This window comes from Salmo salar, chromosome ssa05, assembly GCF_905237065.1.
Source record: "Salmo salar chromosome ssa05, Ssal_v3.1, whole genome shotgun sequence".
Classification (NCBI taxonomy): domain Eukaryota; kingdom Metazoa; phylum Chordata; class Actinopteri; order Salmoniformes; family Salmonidae; genus Salmo; species Salmo salar.
In genome coordinates, this window is record NC_059446.1 from 58,964,834 (window position 1) to 58,980,868 (window position 16,035).

Consider the following 16,035-nt stretch of genomic DNA (forward strand, 5'->3'; position numbering starts at 1 on the left):
AGAACACGTGACCAACACGGGGTTCTGAGTGAATCTGGTGCTGACTCATCTGGGGTGACCGAGAAGTGTTCTGCCTGCCCTCTCGACTCCCAGACTGGCTCCTCCAGCACCGGTCGGCCGTGTGTCCTCTCCGACCACAGCTGGTGCAGGAGGAGCCACCTCCTCTGGTGCCCCTTGGCACAGCCCCCCCCCACCTCCATAGGAGTAGGGCGGGGATGCACGGAGGTGGAACGGACAGGACCCTTTCCGGGCGCCCGCGGGCAGCCAGCAGATTGTCCAGACGGATGGACATATCGATGAGCTCATCAAGGGACAGAGCGGTGTCTCGACAGGCTAGCTCCCTGCGGACGTCCGCCCGGAGACTACACCGGTAATGGTCTATAAGGGCCCTGTCGTTCCACCCCGCCCCAGCAGCCAAGGTCCTGAACTCCAGCGCAAAGTCCTGTGCGCTCCTCGTCTCCTGCCTTTGGTGGAACAGCCGCTCACCCGCCGCTCTTCCTTCCGGAGGGTGGTCTGGGTGGGTGGTGAACTCTGGGTAGTGATCCCTCGCCAAGTCTGGACCATTCCAGACAGCATTTGCCCACTCCAGAGCTCGGCCCGTCAGGCAGGAAAAGAGGGCACTCACGCTCTCCTCTCCCGAGGGAGCAGGTCTGACGGTGGCCAGGTACAGCTCGAGCTGGAGCAGAAATCCCTGGCACCCAGCCGCCGCTCCATCATACTCCCCTCGGGAGCGCCAGACGAAGCGCGCCAGAGCCAGACGCAGTGGGAGGCGGAGGTGGCTGCGTCGGAGGAGCCGGAGGTGGAGAGAGGAGACCACTCCTCTCCCATCGGTCCATCCTCTCCATCATCTGATCCATCGCGGATCCGATTCGGTAGAGGACAGTAGTGTGTTGGAGCAAGCATTCCTCCATCGAGGGAAGGGGGTTGGCCGCTGCTCCTGCTGACTCCATAGTATTGTGGTGCGGGATTCTGTAAGGCTCGGGCGTCGTGAGTGAGGAATCAAACGCAGGAAGCAGCGAGCACAGGGTAGTGGCTTTTTAATGGGTCAAACAGGCGAGCACACACAAGCCACCCCAAACAGCGAATAACGCACACACAAAATAAAGTGCCCCAAACACAGGGGAAATCACATGCGGCGCAAAAACAAAAGCACAAGCGTAAACACAAGCACAAACAGGAATGACAATCCCGCACAATGAGAAGGCGGACCAGCTAATACTAATAGCCCCGCTAATCACCCCCACTAAGAACAGGTGCACACAATCACAAAAAGGGGGGAACACAAAAAAGGGGAATCAGTGGCAGCTAATAGGCCGGTGACGACGACCGCTGAGCGCCACCCGAGCAGGAGGGGGCGCCACCGTCGGTGGGAATCGTGACAGGCATAAATTATATTATTCAAGAATCAATTTATAGCATTCATTCTTAAGTCCAAAAATGTATGTAGCAACTGCGGATTGCCCCTTTAAATATAATGTTTTATATATAAAGTATTTGCCCACTTTTTTTCTCAGCATTACAATTTTAGATTTGACAGTATAGGACCAATGATTTACATCTGGGGTTATATACATAATTGAGTAGCACACATACATTTTGGTCAAATGCAATGACAACCCCACACCACTAGACTTCAATTATGCAAAAACCTCAGGTAATACTGCTTTCATCTCAGCTTGAGAATCTTGTTAGCTAGTTTTGTGATGTAGCAAAGATTGTTTATTATATTGACAAGATAGTAAAGTGACCGCTATAACAATGGAAATACATGTCCTCAAAGATGGAAGGCGGGCGATGTGAGAGCAGGTGGGACCATTCTAGCCAATGAGAGGGCTGACATGTGTGAACAACAGGCCATAGATTTAGATTGAAGATTCATCTTTGTGTATGTCCGATTATAGTGTCTGTGACAGCATTGGTAGTGCCTTTGAGGCTATCTCCATTTTAAAGTAGTAAATAATGTTCTTCTTCATCGGCTGATTGCTCCCAACTCTTAGGAATCCCAACCTAGTTGACCACTTTAATGGTAGAAGCCCTCAATGGCAATGTCCATGCTTGAACTTGTATATGATGAGTCCTCTATCTATCTCTCTATCTATCTCCGTACGGGAGTTGCAGCGATGGGAAAAGACTGTAACTACCAATTGGATTCCATGAGATTGGGGAGAAAAAGTGGTAAAAACAACAACAAAATAGAAGTGACTGAAATAGGGGTCTGAAGTGGTGCCTGAGACAGCGTTTTCCACCACCATCAACGAAACACCAAATGATCAAATTTATTGTGGAAGAATGGTGTCACATCCCTACAATAGAGTTCCAGACACACTAGAATTTATGCCAAGGTGCATTGAAGCTGTTCTAGCTGCTCATGAAGGCCGAACGCCCTATTAGAGTCGAGCATGCGAAACAGTGTTTAAACTCTTTACAATGAAGATCTCTTAAGTTATTTGGATTTTTACTAATTATCTTTGAAAGACAGGGTCCTGAAAACGGGACATTAACATACATACATACATACATACATACATACATACATACATACATACATACATACATACATACATACATACATACATACATACATACATACATACATACATACAGTTGAAGTCGGAAGTTTACGTACACCTTAAACTGAGTCTAAATGTACTTGGTTTTCACAATTCCTGACATTAATCCTAGTACAAATTCCCCGTATTAGGTCAGTTAGGATAACCACTTTATTTTATATCAGAATAATAGTAGAGTGATTTATTTCAGCTTTTATTTCTTTCATCACATTCTCAGTGGATCAGAAGTTTACATACACTTAATTAGTATTTGGTAGCATTGCCTTTAAATTGTTGAACTTGGGTCAAACGTTTTGGGTAGCCTTCCACAAGCTACCCACAATAAGTAGGGTGAATTTTGGCCCATTCCTCCTGACAGAGCTGGTGTAACTGAGTCAGGTTTGTAGGCCTCCTTGCTCGCACATGCTTTTTCAGTTCTGCCCACAAATGTTCTATAGGATTGAGGTAAGGGCTTTGTGATGGCCACTCTAATACCTTGACTTTGTTGTCCTTAAGCCATTTTGCCACGACTTTGGAAGTATACTTGGGGTCATTGTCCATTTGGAAGACCCATTTGCGACCAAGCTTTAAATTCCTGACAGATGTCTTGAGATGTTGCTTCAATATATCCACATAATATTCCTTCCTCATGATGCCATTTATTTTGTGAAGTGCACAAGTCCCTCCTGCAGCAAAGCACCCCCAAAACATGATGCTACCACTTCCGTGCTTCACGGTTGGGATGGTGTTCTTTCACTTGCAAGCCTCCCCCTTTTTCCTCCAAACATAACGATGGTCATTATGGGCAAACAGTTCTATTTTTGTTTCATCAGACCAGAGGACATTTCTCCAAAAAGTACAATCTTTGTTCCCATGTGCAGTTGCAAACCGTAGTCTTGCTTTTTTTATGGCAGTTTTGGAGCAGTGGCTTCTTCCTTGCTGAGCAGCCTTTCAGGTTATGTTGATATTGGACTCGTTTTACTGTGGATATAGATACTTTTGTACCTGTTTCCTCCAGCCTCTTCACAGGGTCCTTTGATGTTGTTCTGGGATTGAGTTGCACTTTTCGCACCAAAGTACGTTCATCTCTAGGAGACAGAACGCGCCTCCTTTCTGAGCAGTATGACGGCTGCGTGGTCCCATGGTGTTTATACTTGTTTACTGTTGTTTGTACAGATGAACGTGGTACCTTCAGGCATTTGGAAATTGCTCCCAAGGATGAACCAGACTTGTGGAGGTCTACAATTTTTGGGATTTCTTTTGATTTTCCCATGATGTCAAGCAAAGGGGCACTGAGTTTGAAGGTAAACCTTGAAATATATCCAGAGGTACGCCTCCAATTGATTCAAATTATGTAAATTAGCCTATCAGAAGCTTCTAAAGCCATGACATCATTTCTGGAATTTTCCAAGCTGTTTAAAGGCACAGTCAACTTAGTGTATGTAAACTTCTGACCCACTGGAATTGTGATACAGTGAATTATAAGATAAATAATCTGTCTGTAAACAATTGTTGGAAATATTACTTGTGTCATGCACAAAGTAGATGTCCTACCCAACTTGCCAAAACTATAGTTTGTTAACAAGAAATTTGTGGAGTGGTTGAAAAACGAGTTTTAATGACTCCAACATAAGTGTATGTAAACTTCCGACTTCAACTGTACATACAGTATGCGCCTACAGTAGAAACGAAAACACGATATACAGAAAATAAGGAACTTACTTTGATAGGAATGCACACATGTTTTCCTTACAAATAATAACTTTGGACAACAAGTTAGGCAAAGCGAGCACCAGAATTTTTTTTTACAATTCTTGCAAGACTGGGCAAATATATGCATACTTGATCTGCGCAAACATGAGTGCAGTGCGGTGGGCTCTCCTCGAAGAGAGAAGTTTATCTGGCTCAGTAAAGCCTCAAACATAAATTGTACGCAACACTGAATGTGAATTAATTAGGAGGCTTAACACACCTCTATTCAAACTGTTGTTAGAAAATACAACTTGTTTGAAAACAATTTGAAACTGACAAGTTGAAACATAGCCTATAGATAATTAGTAGGCAGCACATGTCAACTGTCCTGTTGCGTAATAATCACATTTTGGAACAGTGAGTGCATTCTGACATCACGTGCATAAAACAACTCACGCTGGGGCGACTGTTTCACACTCATGTGTGAAAAGGATCAATTTCCAACTTTAATTACTGAACAAGCGATTACATTGTTGCCACCAGCCAGAATGTTAAATCATGGCAGCCTGGCGGCACTGTGTACAGCTTTGTGAAATGTTAAGCTTAACATGAGAAAATGACAACCAAATTGGCCTACCAATAAACATGTATCCATTTGCTAAAGCAAACCTATACGCTACATGCCCTGGCACCACAGAAAGCCTATCATCGATCCGATAGGCAACCGCATAGATATGTCCCAATTGCAGCACCATGGACAGTGGTTGGTAGTCTAAACTTTGTGAGTGGCTCTCTGGCTGACGCATTTTATGTTTATTGTAGGGAGTGGGGGACCCACTCCAACCTTGCGGGGGTCCAGAGAAACTGCATAACGTCAGGATATAGGACAGACACTTCAAAACCTTACGATTTTTGGGGGGGACTGTCTGTTTTGCCATGTACAAATGTGTTAATCAATGTGTTTCTATGGGTTATAGCAGTAAAGGCCAAATTCAATGTTTCAATAAATATGTATATAGTTTTTATATACCTACAGGGGTCCTCAAATGGCTAAATTATAAATTTTATGACCATCTTAAAACAATTCCATATATTAACTTAGTAGATATTGCGACCTATGGGCTTAGACCTTAAGACACTTTGTTTTCTTTATTTTGGCAGTTACCTGTATATACCTCCAATAATTTTTTTGAGCAACCAATGGTGAATGTTTGTATGGGAATGACTGCCACCTGATGGCAACATTAAGTAAAACTGTTTTGAAACTGTTGAGCTAAGACAGTTTGTTTATTTATTTAGGGGGTGGGGCCAACAGAATAAAAGATACAGTAAGAAAATATAAAAATGCAGAAAAAAAGTCATATAGTCCCCTTTATAACGGTCCTTTCAGTTTTGGAAAAACAACATAGGAAAAGCATGAAGACATAGTCAGTGTCAGTTGTCATTTAAACCGAAGCAAAGTCACAGTAGGCGTTACAGTAAATTAAGGAAGTAAATTAAGTAAGTGAACTATATGGATGTAAAAACAAATGTGTGGGTGTGGAGGGGGGTGTATGATGATCCATTTATGTAGAATACATTTGATTCTATTTATTTATGTATTCCATGTGGAAGCAGCACCACTCTTTAATCGTCCATGACAAATTTCCCCACGTGGTCAATAAAGTATATCAGATCAGATCAGTGCTCTTTAAGCTGCAGGGTTAGTGGTGACCTCCTCCAGCAGAGGCTTATACTGCTCCAGGTCCTGGATGTTCTGCAACATATCAGAGCAAAGTTACACATTACTTGGCAGGACACAACACACAACCAAGGTAATGTTTATCTACATATCCGTATTCTACTTCCATTTGTATGGCCGTTGTATTCGCTCTGTTCAAGGGTTCTCTGTTCATACCTCTTTTCCCTCCTTTCCATTCTTGTACAAAGCCTTGAGACCCAACACCGCAGAGCTGATGGTGACACAAAGCTGAAGGACTGCAAGGACGATGAGCACGATGTCCAAGGCATTCATCAACATCTAATGGTAGAACAAACACATGGAGGAGGATTTGAACATATTGACAGTTGACTGGATTGTTTAGCAAGATAGTGCTGTTGGTGAACACTGGAAAATACAGAAACAGACTGGCATACCAGCTATTAGAATGTGCTTTAAACATGGTACCCACTATCTCTGTTTATGGACACACATGTTAATTGCTAAATTAAGCAGTTTGATCCATCTAATCAAATGTTCATATTTTACTCAGAAGGGACACCTTCCTCACATGATGGATATCATTAAAAAACTTCATTCAAAAGCACTCACCTGAGCAATCTGCTTGGCATCTTTGCATTTCGCCAAGAGTCTATCCCTCTCCGGATCACTGGGTGGTTTTGTCACCTGGTAGTAGTCATCTCGCCAGTTGTAGTTGTCATCATTGCAAATCCACCAGAAATTGTAGTTTGCCAGGTCTACAGCATACAGCACAATTCCAGTAATGGCCAGAGCAGCACCTGACAGGTTCATCAACACATTGATGCCCACCTAAAACACAATCAGGGAATATAAAACCAGTTTGACTCAACTGAGTAAACCACAGAGTACTAGATGTCTCAGATATTCAGTTGATGATTATAATTCAACTGGATCAGATTGAATGATTGTTCAATGGAGGAAGGGAATGAGGCTAAGGAATGACAGGAAAGAGTTAAGGTATGTGCATCAGTGAACAACTCACCAAGCAGGGACTGGGGAACTTCTCAGCCAAGATACACATGATGCCAACTGCTATAAACTAAGGAGAAGGCACACATATCAAATACAAATAACCTACACATATGTGTCCTGATAAATAACAAACATTTCGCAAGAAAATACACAGACATTTGACTTTAACCCTGCATTTTATTTTGTTAAAGACAGTCTAGGTAGGCAGCTACTTATGTTTCCTGGTTTGTTTACTGTGGTTATAACCCCAAGTGAAATCATGTGCTTTCATACTAAACATGATGACATGGTAAACGATAACAAAATAAAGTAAGCTTACCACACCACCAAGCCAATAAGGAACCCCAATCCATCGCAGTGAGCTAGAATAATCAGTGCTAACAAGGATCGCTCCCAAGCCAATGTTGAGTACTCCCACCATGATCTGTATAGTCTGTGAAATAAGAAAATAATAATTTTAGATAACTCTCTCTCACTTCCGATGACAAATGCGACCCAGTGATGATAGACAGGTATGTTGTGGTGTGAGTGTGTGTGTTATTTTAGTTCACCCACCCCCAGAGCTGACTGGGAACTTGCTTGGAGCCTCCTCAGTCCATGGGACACAGAGCATGCTGGGCTGTAGCACAGGGTCCCAAGTATTTGACACAGCAGGGGCCAACTGCTTCCTTCTTTTGAGTTCACAGTAAATACAGTCACCCCTCCGCCTTTGGTCACAGTCACTGACATGCTGGCCACTCTTTGTTACACAGCTCTAAAACAAAAAGGCAGAACAATCATCTTAATGTTAAAATATGTATGCCTTATACTGTAAGTCATGATGTTAAAAGGAGCACATTCATTCCAATAACATCTGATGAAGCCTGTTGTATCTGTAGGATACAATTTTTTTTAAAGGACCAACTATCCATTTCGTTAGAGAATGTATTGCATTGTACAGCACTCTGAATTTGCCCTAAATAAGGGCCCTCTGTCACTGCTACACTGTGTATTGGGTCATAGTGACAAACAGGTTCCATCCCATGTGGACAACATTAAAGTGAATCTACCCATTATTTTGTTTCTTTGCTTTCCTTCATTGCAGTAATCTCTTGCTTCATTGAAAGATGATAGGGCATGTCATAAAGTGTGGTGATGAGTGGGTTTAGAGCTTCTGCTACACATGTGAAGGAAGTGCACAACATAAAACCCCCTCTTCTGGGAAATTACTTGAAACAGGGAGGAACTCACGTCATCCACTTAAATGTGTAGCACCCACCTGGGTGATTTTTATTTTTATTTCACCTTTATTTAACTAGGTAGGCTAGTTGAGAACAAGTTCTCATTTACAACTGCAACCTGGCCAAGATAAAGCACAGCAGATTGACACATACAACACAGTTAGTTACACATGGAATAAACAAACATACAGTCAATAATACAGTAGAAAAAAACATCAATGGCAGCCATTTTGAATTAGAAAGCACTCCACCCATTTTGTACCAAGTAGGCTACAGGTATTTACAAATAGTGTTTATTTTTTTGTTAGCAGCAGAAAGTACACATACCATATAAATGTCCAAGTAAACCAGATGAAACAGTACTGTAAAATACAGCACTGTCCAGGAGTTACACATCTGTCTGTCAGTGGTGGAGTTCGTTTTGCATGTCCCGGTGCCCCGGGTGGGTAGAGATTTCACTTAAGGACCAATGGAATGGTCTAAAATGAGCAAACTCTGCCCACTCGGCCCACCCGGCCATGCAAAACAAACTCAACCATTGGGTGTTCCAAAACACTTAAATCCCTCCCCGACACACGAGAGAATGTAAACCATGAAATCACAGCAGGGGCCAACTGCTTCCTTCTTTAGAGTTCACGGTAAATACAGTCACCCCTCCGCCTTTGGTCACAGTCACTGACATGCTGGCCACTCTTTGTTACACAGCTCTAAAACAAAAAGGCAGAACAATCATCTTAATGTTAAAATATGTATGCCTTATACTGTAAGTCATGATGTTAAAAGGAGCACATTCATTCCAATAACATCTGATGAAGCCTGTTGTATCTGTAGGATACAATTTTTTTTAAAGGACCAACTATCCATTTCGTTAGAGAATGTATTGCATTGTACAGCACTCTGAATTTGCCCTAAATAAGGGCCCTCTGTCACTGCTACACTGTGTACTGGGTCATAGTGACAAACAGGTTCCATCCCATGTGGACAACATTAAAGTGAATCTACCCATTATTTTGTTTCTTTGCTTTCCTTCATTGCAGTAATCTCTTGCTTCATTGAAAGATGATAGGGCATGTCATAAAGTGTGGTGATGAGTGGGTTTAGAGCTTCTGCTACACATGTGAAGGAAGTGCACAACATAAAACCCCCTCTTCTGGGAAATTACTTGAAACAGGGAGGAACTCACGTCATCCACTTAAATGTGTAGCACCCACCTGGGTGATTTTTATTTTTTATTTCACCTTTATTTAACTAGGTAGGCTAGTTGAGAACAAGTTCTCATTTACAACTGCAACCTGGCCAAGATAAAGCACAGCAGATTGACACATACAACACAGTTAGTTACACATGGAATAAACAAACATACAGTCAATAATACAGTAGAAAAAAAACATCAATGGCAGCCATTTTGAATTAGAAAGCACTCCACCCATTTTGTACCAAGTAGGCTACAGGTATTTACAAATAGTGTTTATTTTTTTGTTAGCAGCAGAAAGTACACATACCATATAAATGTCCAAGTAAACCAGATGAAACAGTACTGTAAAATACAGCACTGTCCAGGAGTTACACATCTGTCTGTCAGTGGTGGAGTTCGTTTTGCATGTCCCGGTGCCCCGGGTGGGTAGAGATTTCACTTAAGGACCAATGGAATGGTCTAAAATGAGCAAACTCTGCCCACTCGGCCCACCCGGCCATGCAAAACAAACTCAACCATTGGGTGTTCCAAAACACTTAAATCCCTCCCCGACACACGAGAGAATGTAAACCATGAAATCACAGCAGGGGCCAACTGCTTCCTTCTTTAGAGTTCACGGTAAATACAGTCACCCCTCCGCCTTTGGTCACAGTCACTGACATGCTGGCCACTCTTTGTTACACAGCTCTAAAACAAAAGGAAGGCAGAACATTCACCTTAATGTTAAATAAGTGTGTATGCCTTATACTGTAAGTCATGATGTTAAAAGGTGCACATTCATTCCAATAACATCTGATGAAGTCTGTTGTCTCTGTAGGATCCAACTGTTATTTAAAGGACCAACTATCCATTTCGTTTGAGAATGTATTGCATTGTACAGCACTCTGAATTTCTCTCTTACTGTCACTGCTACAGTGTGTATTGGGTCAGAGTGACAAACAGGTTCCATCCCATGTGGACAACATTAAAGTTAATCTACCCATTATTTTTGTTGCTTTGTTTTCCTTCATTACGGTAATCTCTTGCCTCATTGAAAGATGATAGGGCATGTCATAAAGTGTGGTGATGAGTGGGTGTAGAGCCTCTGATACACATGAGCAGGAAGTGCACAACATAAACCCCCCCTTCTGGGAAATGACTTGAAACAGCAATTGTATTACCATGTTGCTCAATTAACTTATGAATTCAATCAATTCAGTACAGCACAAATTTCTGCAGCACTGTACGGTAAAGAGTTTAGGCTACTGATTATTTACTTCGATATGGGGGAAACTCACGTCATCCACTTACAATGTATAGCACCCACCTGGGCGATACCATCAATGGCAGCCATTTTGAATTAGAAAGTGTAATAAAGATAATCTAACGTTTTACCTAATGATATATAAGGAGGGCATTTGCACAACATGTTTCACAACAGCACACAACAAAATTCCAGAGACATATTGAGCAACCAACTGATACCAATCACGACCACACCCAGAGACAGATGGCTGACTTAAGCACTCACACGAACATGTCAAGACATGAAAGCGCCCTAGCCACACGAACTGACCACTGGTGTAAAAAACAACATTCCATGAATATCGCAACCACCCAGACACGAATTACCAGAAATACACACACACACACACACACACACACTTAGGTGTGTTGGACTCCGAGGACAACGGACACTGCCAAGGGCCAATGGGAAGTCGACACCACCTGGAGAATGGACCGTCCCTCCACTCATCGACCAGTCAGGAGAGCGGACCTACTAGACTCAACCTCAACACACTGTTATTTCATTGTATAAATTGGATGCACACTATGTTACGGGGCTCTCTTCTGCTAGTTCCCTATGAGCTAAACGAAGGAGTCCGTGCACGCTTTGCCAAATATCTTTGTCTCATAATAAACTGCCTTACTATAAACTGAATCCACCCGGTCCAGCGTCTTGACTTGGTCTCCTTCTCAAGTAACTGTTCATCAACAAAAGCACTCCACCCATTTTGTACCAAGTAGGCTAGAGGTATTTACAAATAGTGTTTATTTTTAGTTAGCAGCAGAAAGTACCCATACCATATAAATGTCCCAGTAAACCAGATTAAACAGTACTATAAAATATAGTACTGTCCAGGAGTTACACATCCATCTGTCAGTGGTGGAGTTCGTTTTGCATTTCCCGGTGCGTAGAGATTTCACTTAAGGACCAATGGAATGGTCTAAAATGAGCAAACTCCGCCGACAAGGAGCACCCGGCCATGCAAAACAAACTCAACCATTGGGTGTTCCCCAATCAAATCCATCCCCTGACTCACGAGAGAATGTAAACCATGACAATTGTTTGCATAGATTATAACTGCTGAACTTTGCAGTGTGAATTGTTTAATATCATCTTTTTTTTACATCATTTCTTTTTGAGAGCATGAAACTACACACAGATGTTTAAGATTTAGATTCACTGAAAACATGTTATTCAACAACACATATTTTACAGAAAAGCTCACCTGTTCCTGCAATTGAGATGGACACCTCTACAGGTCCTGTGCAATCACAATGGCAGACCAGCCTGCTTGTTGCTCAGTTTGGTTTCCTTACAGGGAAGTAGCTGGTAGGGAGGGCTCAGCCAGTCTCAGCTAGTTTCCAACAGGTCCTCCTCCACACTTTAAAGAGATCCTGAGAGGTTAACCCTTCCCTCACTGAATAATAAACATATAATGGATTCCTGTCATTTCCTGCCATACAGAAGAACCCCCCCACAACACACACAAAGCAAGGACTCCACAGTTGTTCTTTGCCATTTTAATGATTTTCTTTGTTTTTAATACAGCAAGCAGGGGCAAAGTACAAAGACGTGCAGTGTTGTTGTTTAAGAGCGCATGCCAATACTACATTACAATCACTAAATTCTTTACTTAATGACTGTTGATCTTAATGACTGTTTGAATGAGGTCGATACCAGGAAAGTCCATGGCAATCACCCCGAAACATGCACTGCTGTGGTCACTAGAGAACTGTCTCAGATACTGATCAAGCCATGGGTCAATCTTTTCAGCCACCTTCTTGGGAGTTAAAAACATGCCCAACAGTGTGCCAATGCCAGTACCACTGGAGTAGCTCAGAACGATATAATCCCCACCACAATCACCTGAAGCTTGTGTCAAGTGTTTCACAATTTTGTTCTCCTTGTCTGCAATATGAGTAACTTCATAGTCATCCTTGCTGTCTGTTTCCAAGAGAGGAATGCCCAGCTTAAAGCTGGATTTCTGTACAAATATCATCTTTCCTCTTGCCTCAGCCATAGTTGGCATGTCAGACTTCACCCATATATCTGTATCATCAATAATCATTTTTCCAACCAGCTCCTCAACATTATCTTTATCAAACAAATCAGGCTTTACTCTAATGAGAACTGCCTCACTTCTGAATTCGGACAAAAATGCTCTGATCGTGTCAAGGACCTCATAGAACGACTTGTGTTGGTAGACAACCCAATGCATGACATAGAGTTTGTTTTCAAAGGCGAATATCCTGAGGTCCAGGTAGCGTATGCCAGCCCTCAGCTGATCCCCCAAATCCCAGGCCTGACACTCTGCCGCTGGGCCTCCATAGAGAGCCATGGTGTCATGGGTACCAGGTATGGTGATGTCAGAGATTAATTTGTCATCATCAATGGCCTCCATCCAGCCAATCTTGTAGGATTCTGGAAGTAGGAGTCCTTTGTCATTGAAGAAGAGGTCCTTTCCTTGGCAAAAACCTCTAAAAGTAAATCATACAACAAAGGATTGACTCATTTGTTTGTCATCGTAATATTGGTGTTTGAAGGTTATGAATGGTGTATAAGCTCAGTCTAAAAATATATTGGTGTCACCTTGCACTTTCCTGAGCAGTGTACTCACTTTACCAAAGTCACTTTGTTCTGCAATTAATGTCGTACCATTTAAAGGTCATCAGCTAGATAATAGAGAATGAAATGTTGAAGAGAGGCTTTACTCAAGTACCATGCTGTTTCATACACAGATGGGAGAATATAATCAGTCAATGGAGCATGGTATTGAGGGTGGTAGTGTTTGTAAAATATTGAAAAGCCAAATAAAGAAACCATGTTGAAAAAATATCTGTATATATCTAAATATCTGTGTATCCCTGTGAATTACTTCATTGCACCAAAGCTATATGTCATGTACACTCCCTTTCCGGCACTCGGGGGGTCGTCAGGCTACTCATTATTATGCACACCTGTTGTCAGACAATCACCTGCCTGATTACCTTCTATCACTCCCTTTAGTTCAATCCCTAGGCGTTAATGTTTCATGTCAGTACGCCACTCCTGTTTCTTGTTTTGTTCCATGTTCGTTTATTTATTAAAAATACACTCCCTGAACTTGCTTCCCGACTCTCAGTGTACATGTTACACCATATGTATGGTATACCACAAAAACATGAATTGACTCAGCATTTTGCTCACTTTTCATAAACTTTTTTTTTCTTCCATTAAGTTTAAACTAAAAGAAGAAAATGGTAGGTTCAATTTAGAGTGGACAATGTAAACCCCTACAATATACGTTCTGGAATTAATGGGGACTTATTTTAAATACCTGTAGCCATACTTACACAAAAAGCAGTAACATGTAGAGGTGGCAAAACAGAGCTTTCTCAGTGGTCCTCATGGTCACGTTAAAGGAGGAAAACATTCAACAACCTGCCAAAAAACATGAATAATATAATGCAAATCCAAAAATCATACTCCTGACTTTCTATATAGCCTACCTTTTCTAGATGGCTTTCCTATACCAAGACTGAAATAAAATGTTTCACCTGGCTAAAGACTGGGATACTCACATACAGCTCTGGCCTAAGGAGTTTCACGCTGGTGTTCTGACCTCTGCAGATTGGCAACAAAATTATAGCATACTGATAAAGGATAGGTGTGGCCTCGTAGTGTTTACCTACTGTTTTTTCTTTTCCTTTGAGAAAGTTTAAGCACACTTCAAAAATATCTAATTAAATCAAATGGTACATTCTCAGCCTTGATCTGCCTTTACCAATGTGAGACGAGTGTAGTTTTTGCGTCTTTTACTTTCGGTTTTGTAGGCTACACCAGCTTCAAACAGCTGAAAATTCTATATTTTTGCTTATGGAAAATGTGTTTCACAGCAGTTTAGATCACGTGTCAAACTCATTCCACGGAGAGCCGGGCTTTCGCTCCACCCTTGTACTTGATTAAGGTTAGTAATTAGTATGAAACGCCCTTCACCTGGTTGTCTAGGTCTTCATTGAAAGGAAAAAAATAAATACCCGCAGACACTCTGACCTCCATGGAATGAGTTTGACACCCCTGGTTTAGATAGTATGCCTACAATGATTATCTACACCAGGGGATCCCAAAACGTTTTCACTCGGGACCCCCTTCCCCTACGCGCGCGCCACATCCAAATGTACTTTCATATGATAATTGTTATATCAAATCAATATTTGCGCATAAAGGCATTTCCACCGCCATTTCTCGCGTAATTAATTTTACCGACACAAAAACATCCCACCATGTCCAATGAACAAATTATCTGTTGGCATTTATAAAATTGAAGCCTACCGAAACTTCCTGTTTCCAGCACAGCTTTCGTAAATATTTTTTTTATAAGATATGACTTTAGGTCAAATGCATTAGGGTGGCGCAGTGCTTTGATTTAGTTAGTAGGCCTAATAGGCTGTTATTCACCTTCTAAACCTAATTCTCATGTCATTAAAGAATTAAATGAATGCATGTGGGATTTATGCTCATTACCGCACAAAAAAACTCCAATAATTTAAAGGAACAATTTGCAGTTAAAACAATAACAAAGTAGACACCCCAACTCTGTTATGGTATGGTAAAAAAGCTGAGGGATGGGCCTGGAGAAATGTAACCACTCTCACATTCATAAACATGATGGTGCAAGGACTGACCATCCATGATATTAATATTTTCTTTTCAACCAAGTTTTTAGAATGCAGTGTTTGTTTACATTTACATTGTTTTACTCCAATGTTTGTAAACAATTTTGGATTTTGATAGGGTGTGATAGTTGAACTAAGATCATGAGGCATTGTAAGGCTCGGGCGTCGTGAGTGAGGAATCAAACGCAGGAAGCAGCGAGCACAGGGTAGTGGCTTTTTAATGGGTCAAATAGGCGAGCACACACAAGCCACCCCAAACAGCGAATAACGCGCACACAAAATAAAGTGCCCCAAACACAGCGGTAATCACATGCGTCGCAAAAACAAACGCACAAGTGTAAACACAAGCACAAACAGAAATGACAATCCCGCACAATGAGAAGGCGGACCAGCTAATACTAATAGCCCCGCTAATCACCTCCACTAAGAACAGGTGCACACAATCAAAAAAGGGGGAAAACAAAAAAGGGAATCAGTGGCAGCTAATAGGCCGGTGACGACGACCGCCGAGCGCCACCCGAGCAGGAGGGGGCGCCACCGTCAGTGGGAATTGTGACAGTACCCCCCTCCTGACGCGCGGCTCCCGCAGCGCGCCGACACCGTCCTCGAGGACGACCCGGAGGGCGAGGCGCAGGGCGATCCGGACGGAGGCGATGGAAATCCCTCAACATGGATGGGTCCAAGACGTCCTCCGCCGGCACCCAGCACCTCTCCTCCGGACCGTACCCCTCCCAGTCTACGAGG

At 42.4% G+C, this 16,035-nt stretch overlaps 2 protein-coding genes across 2 annotated transcripts; both read right to left on the reverse strand.

The window, feature by feature from the left end:
• Nucleotides 1-5,509: 5,509 nt before the first annotated feature.
• On the reverse strand, nucleotides 5,510-11,940 carry LOC123743132 (uncharacterized). Its single transcript, XM_045718433.1, has 7 exons — nucleotides 11,862-11,940; nucleotides 7,510-7,708; nucleotides 7,274-7,387; nucleotides 6,965-7,021; nucleotides 6,553-6,771; nucleotides 6,139-6,261; nucleotides 5,510-5,997 (listed from the first exon to the last, which is right to left on the reverse strand). Exons 2-7 carry the CDS (start codon nucleotides 7,681-7,683, stop codon nucleotides 5,932-5,934), a joined length of 753 nt encoding a protein of 250 aa, XP_045574389.1. The 5' UTR covers nucleotides 7,684-7,708; nucleotides 11,862-11,940; the 3' UTR covers nucleotides 5,510-5,931.
• A 201-nt stretch (nucleotides 11,941-12,141) lies between these two features.
• LOC106597736 (1-phosphatidylinositol phosphodiesterase) lies at nucleotides 12,142-14,502 on the reverse strand. The gene is made up of 3 exons (XM_045718431.1): nucleotides 14,197-14,502; nucleotides 13,969-14,056; nucleotides 12,142-13,113 (listed from the first exon to the last, which is right to left on the reverse strand). The coding sequence occupies exons 2-3, from the start codon at nucleotides 14,046-14,048 to the stop codon at nucleotides 12,270-12,272; spliced, it is 924 nt and encodes a 307-aa protein (XP_045574387.1). The 5' UTR covers nucleotides 14,049-14,056; nucleotides 14,197-14,502; the 3' UTR covers nucleotides 12,142-12,269.
• Nucleotides 14,503-16,035: the final 1,533 nt, after the last annotated feature.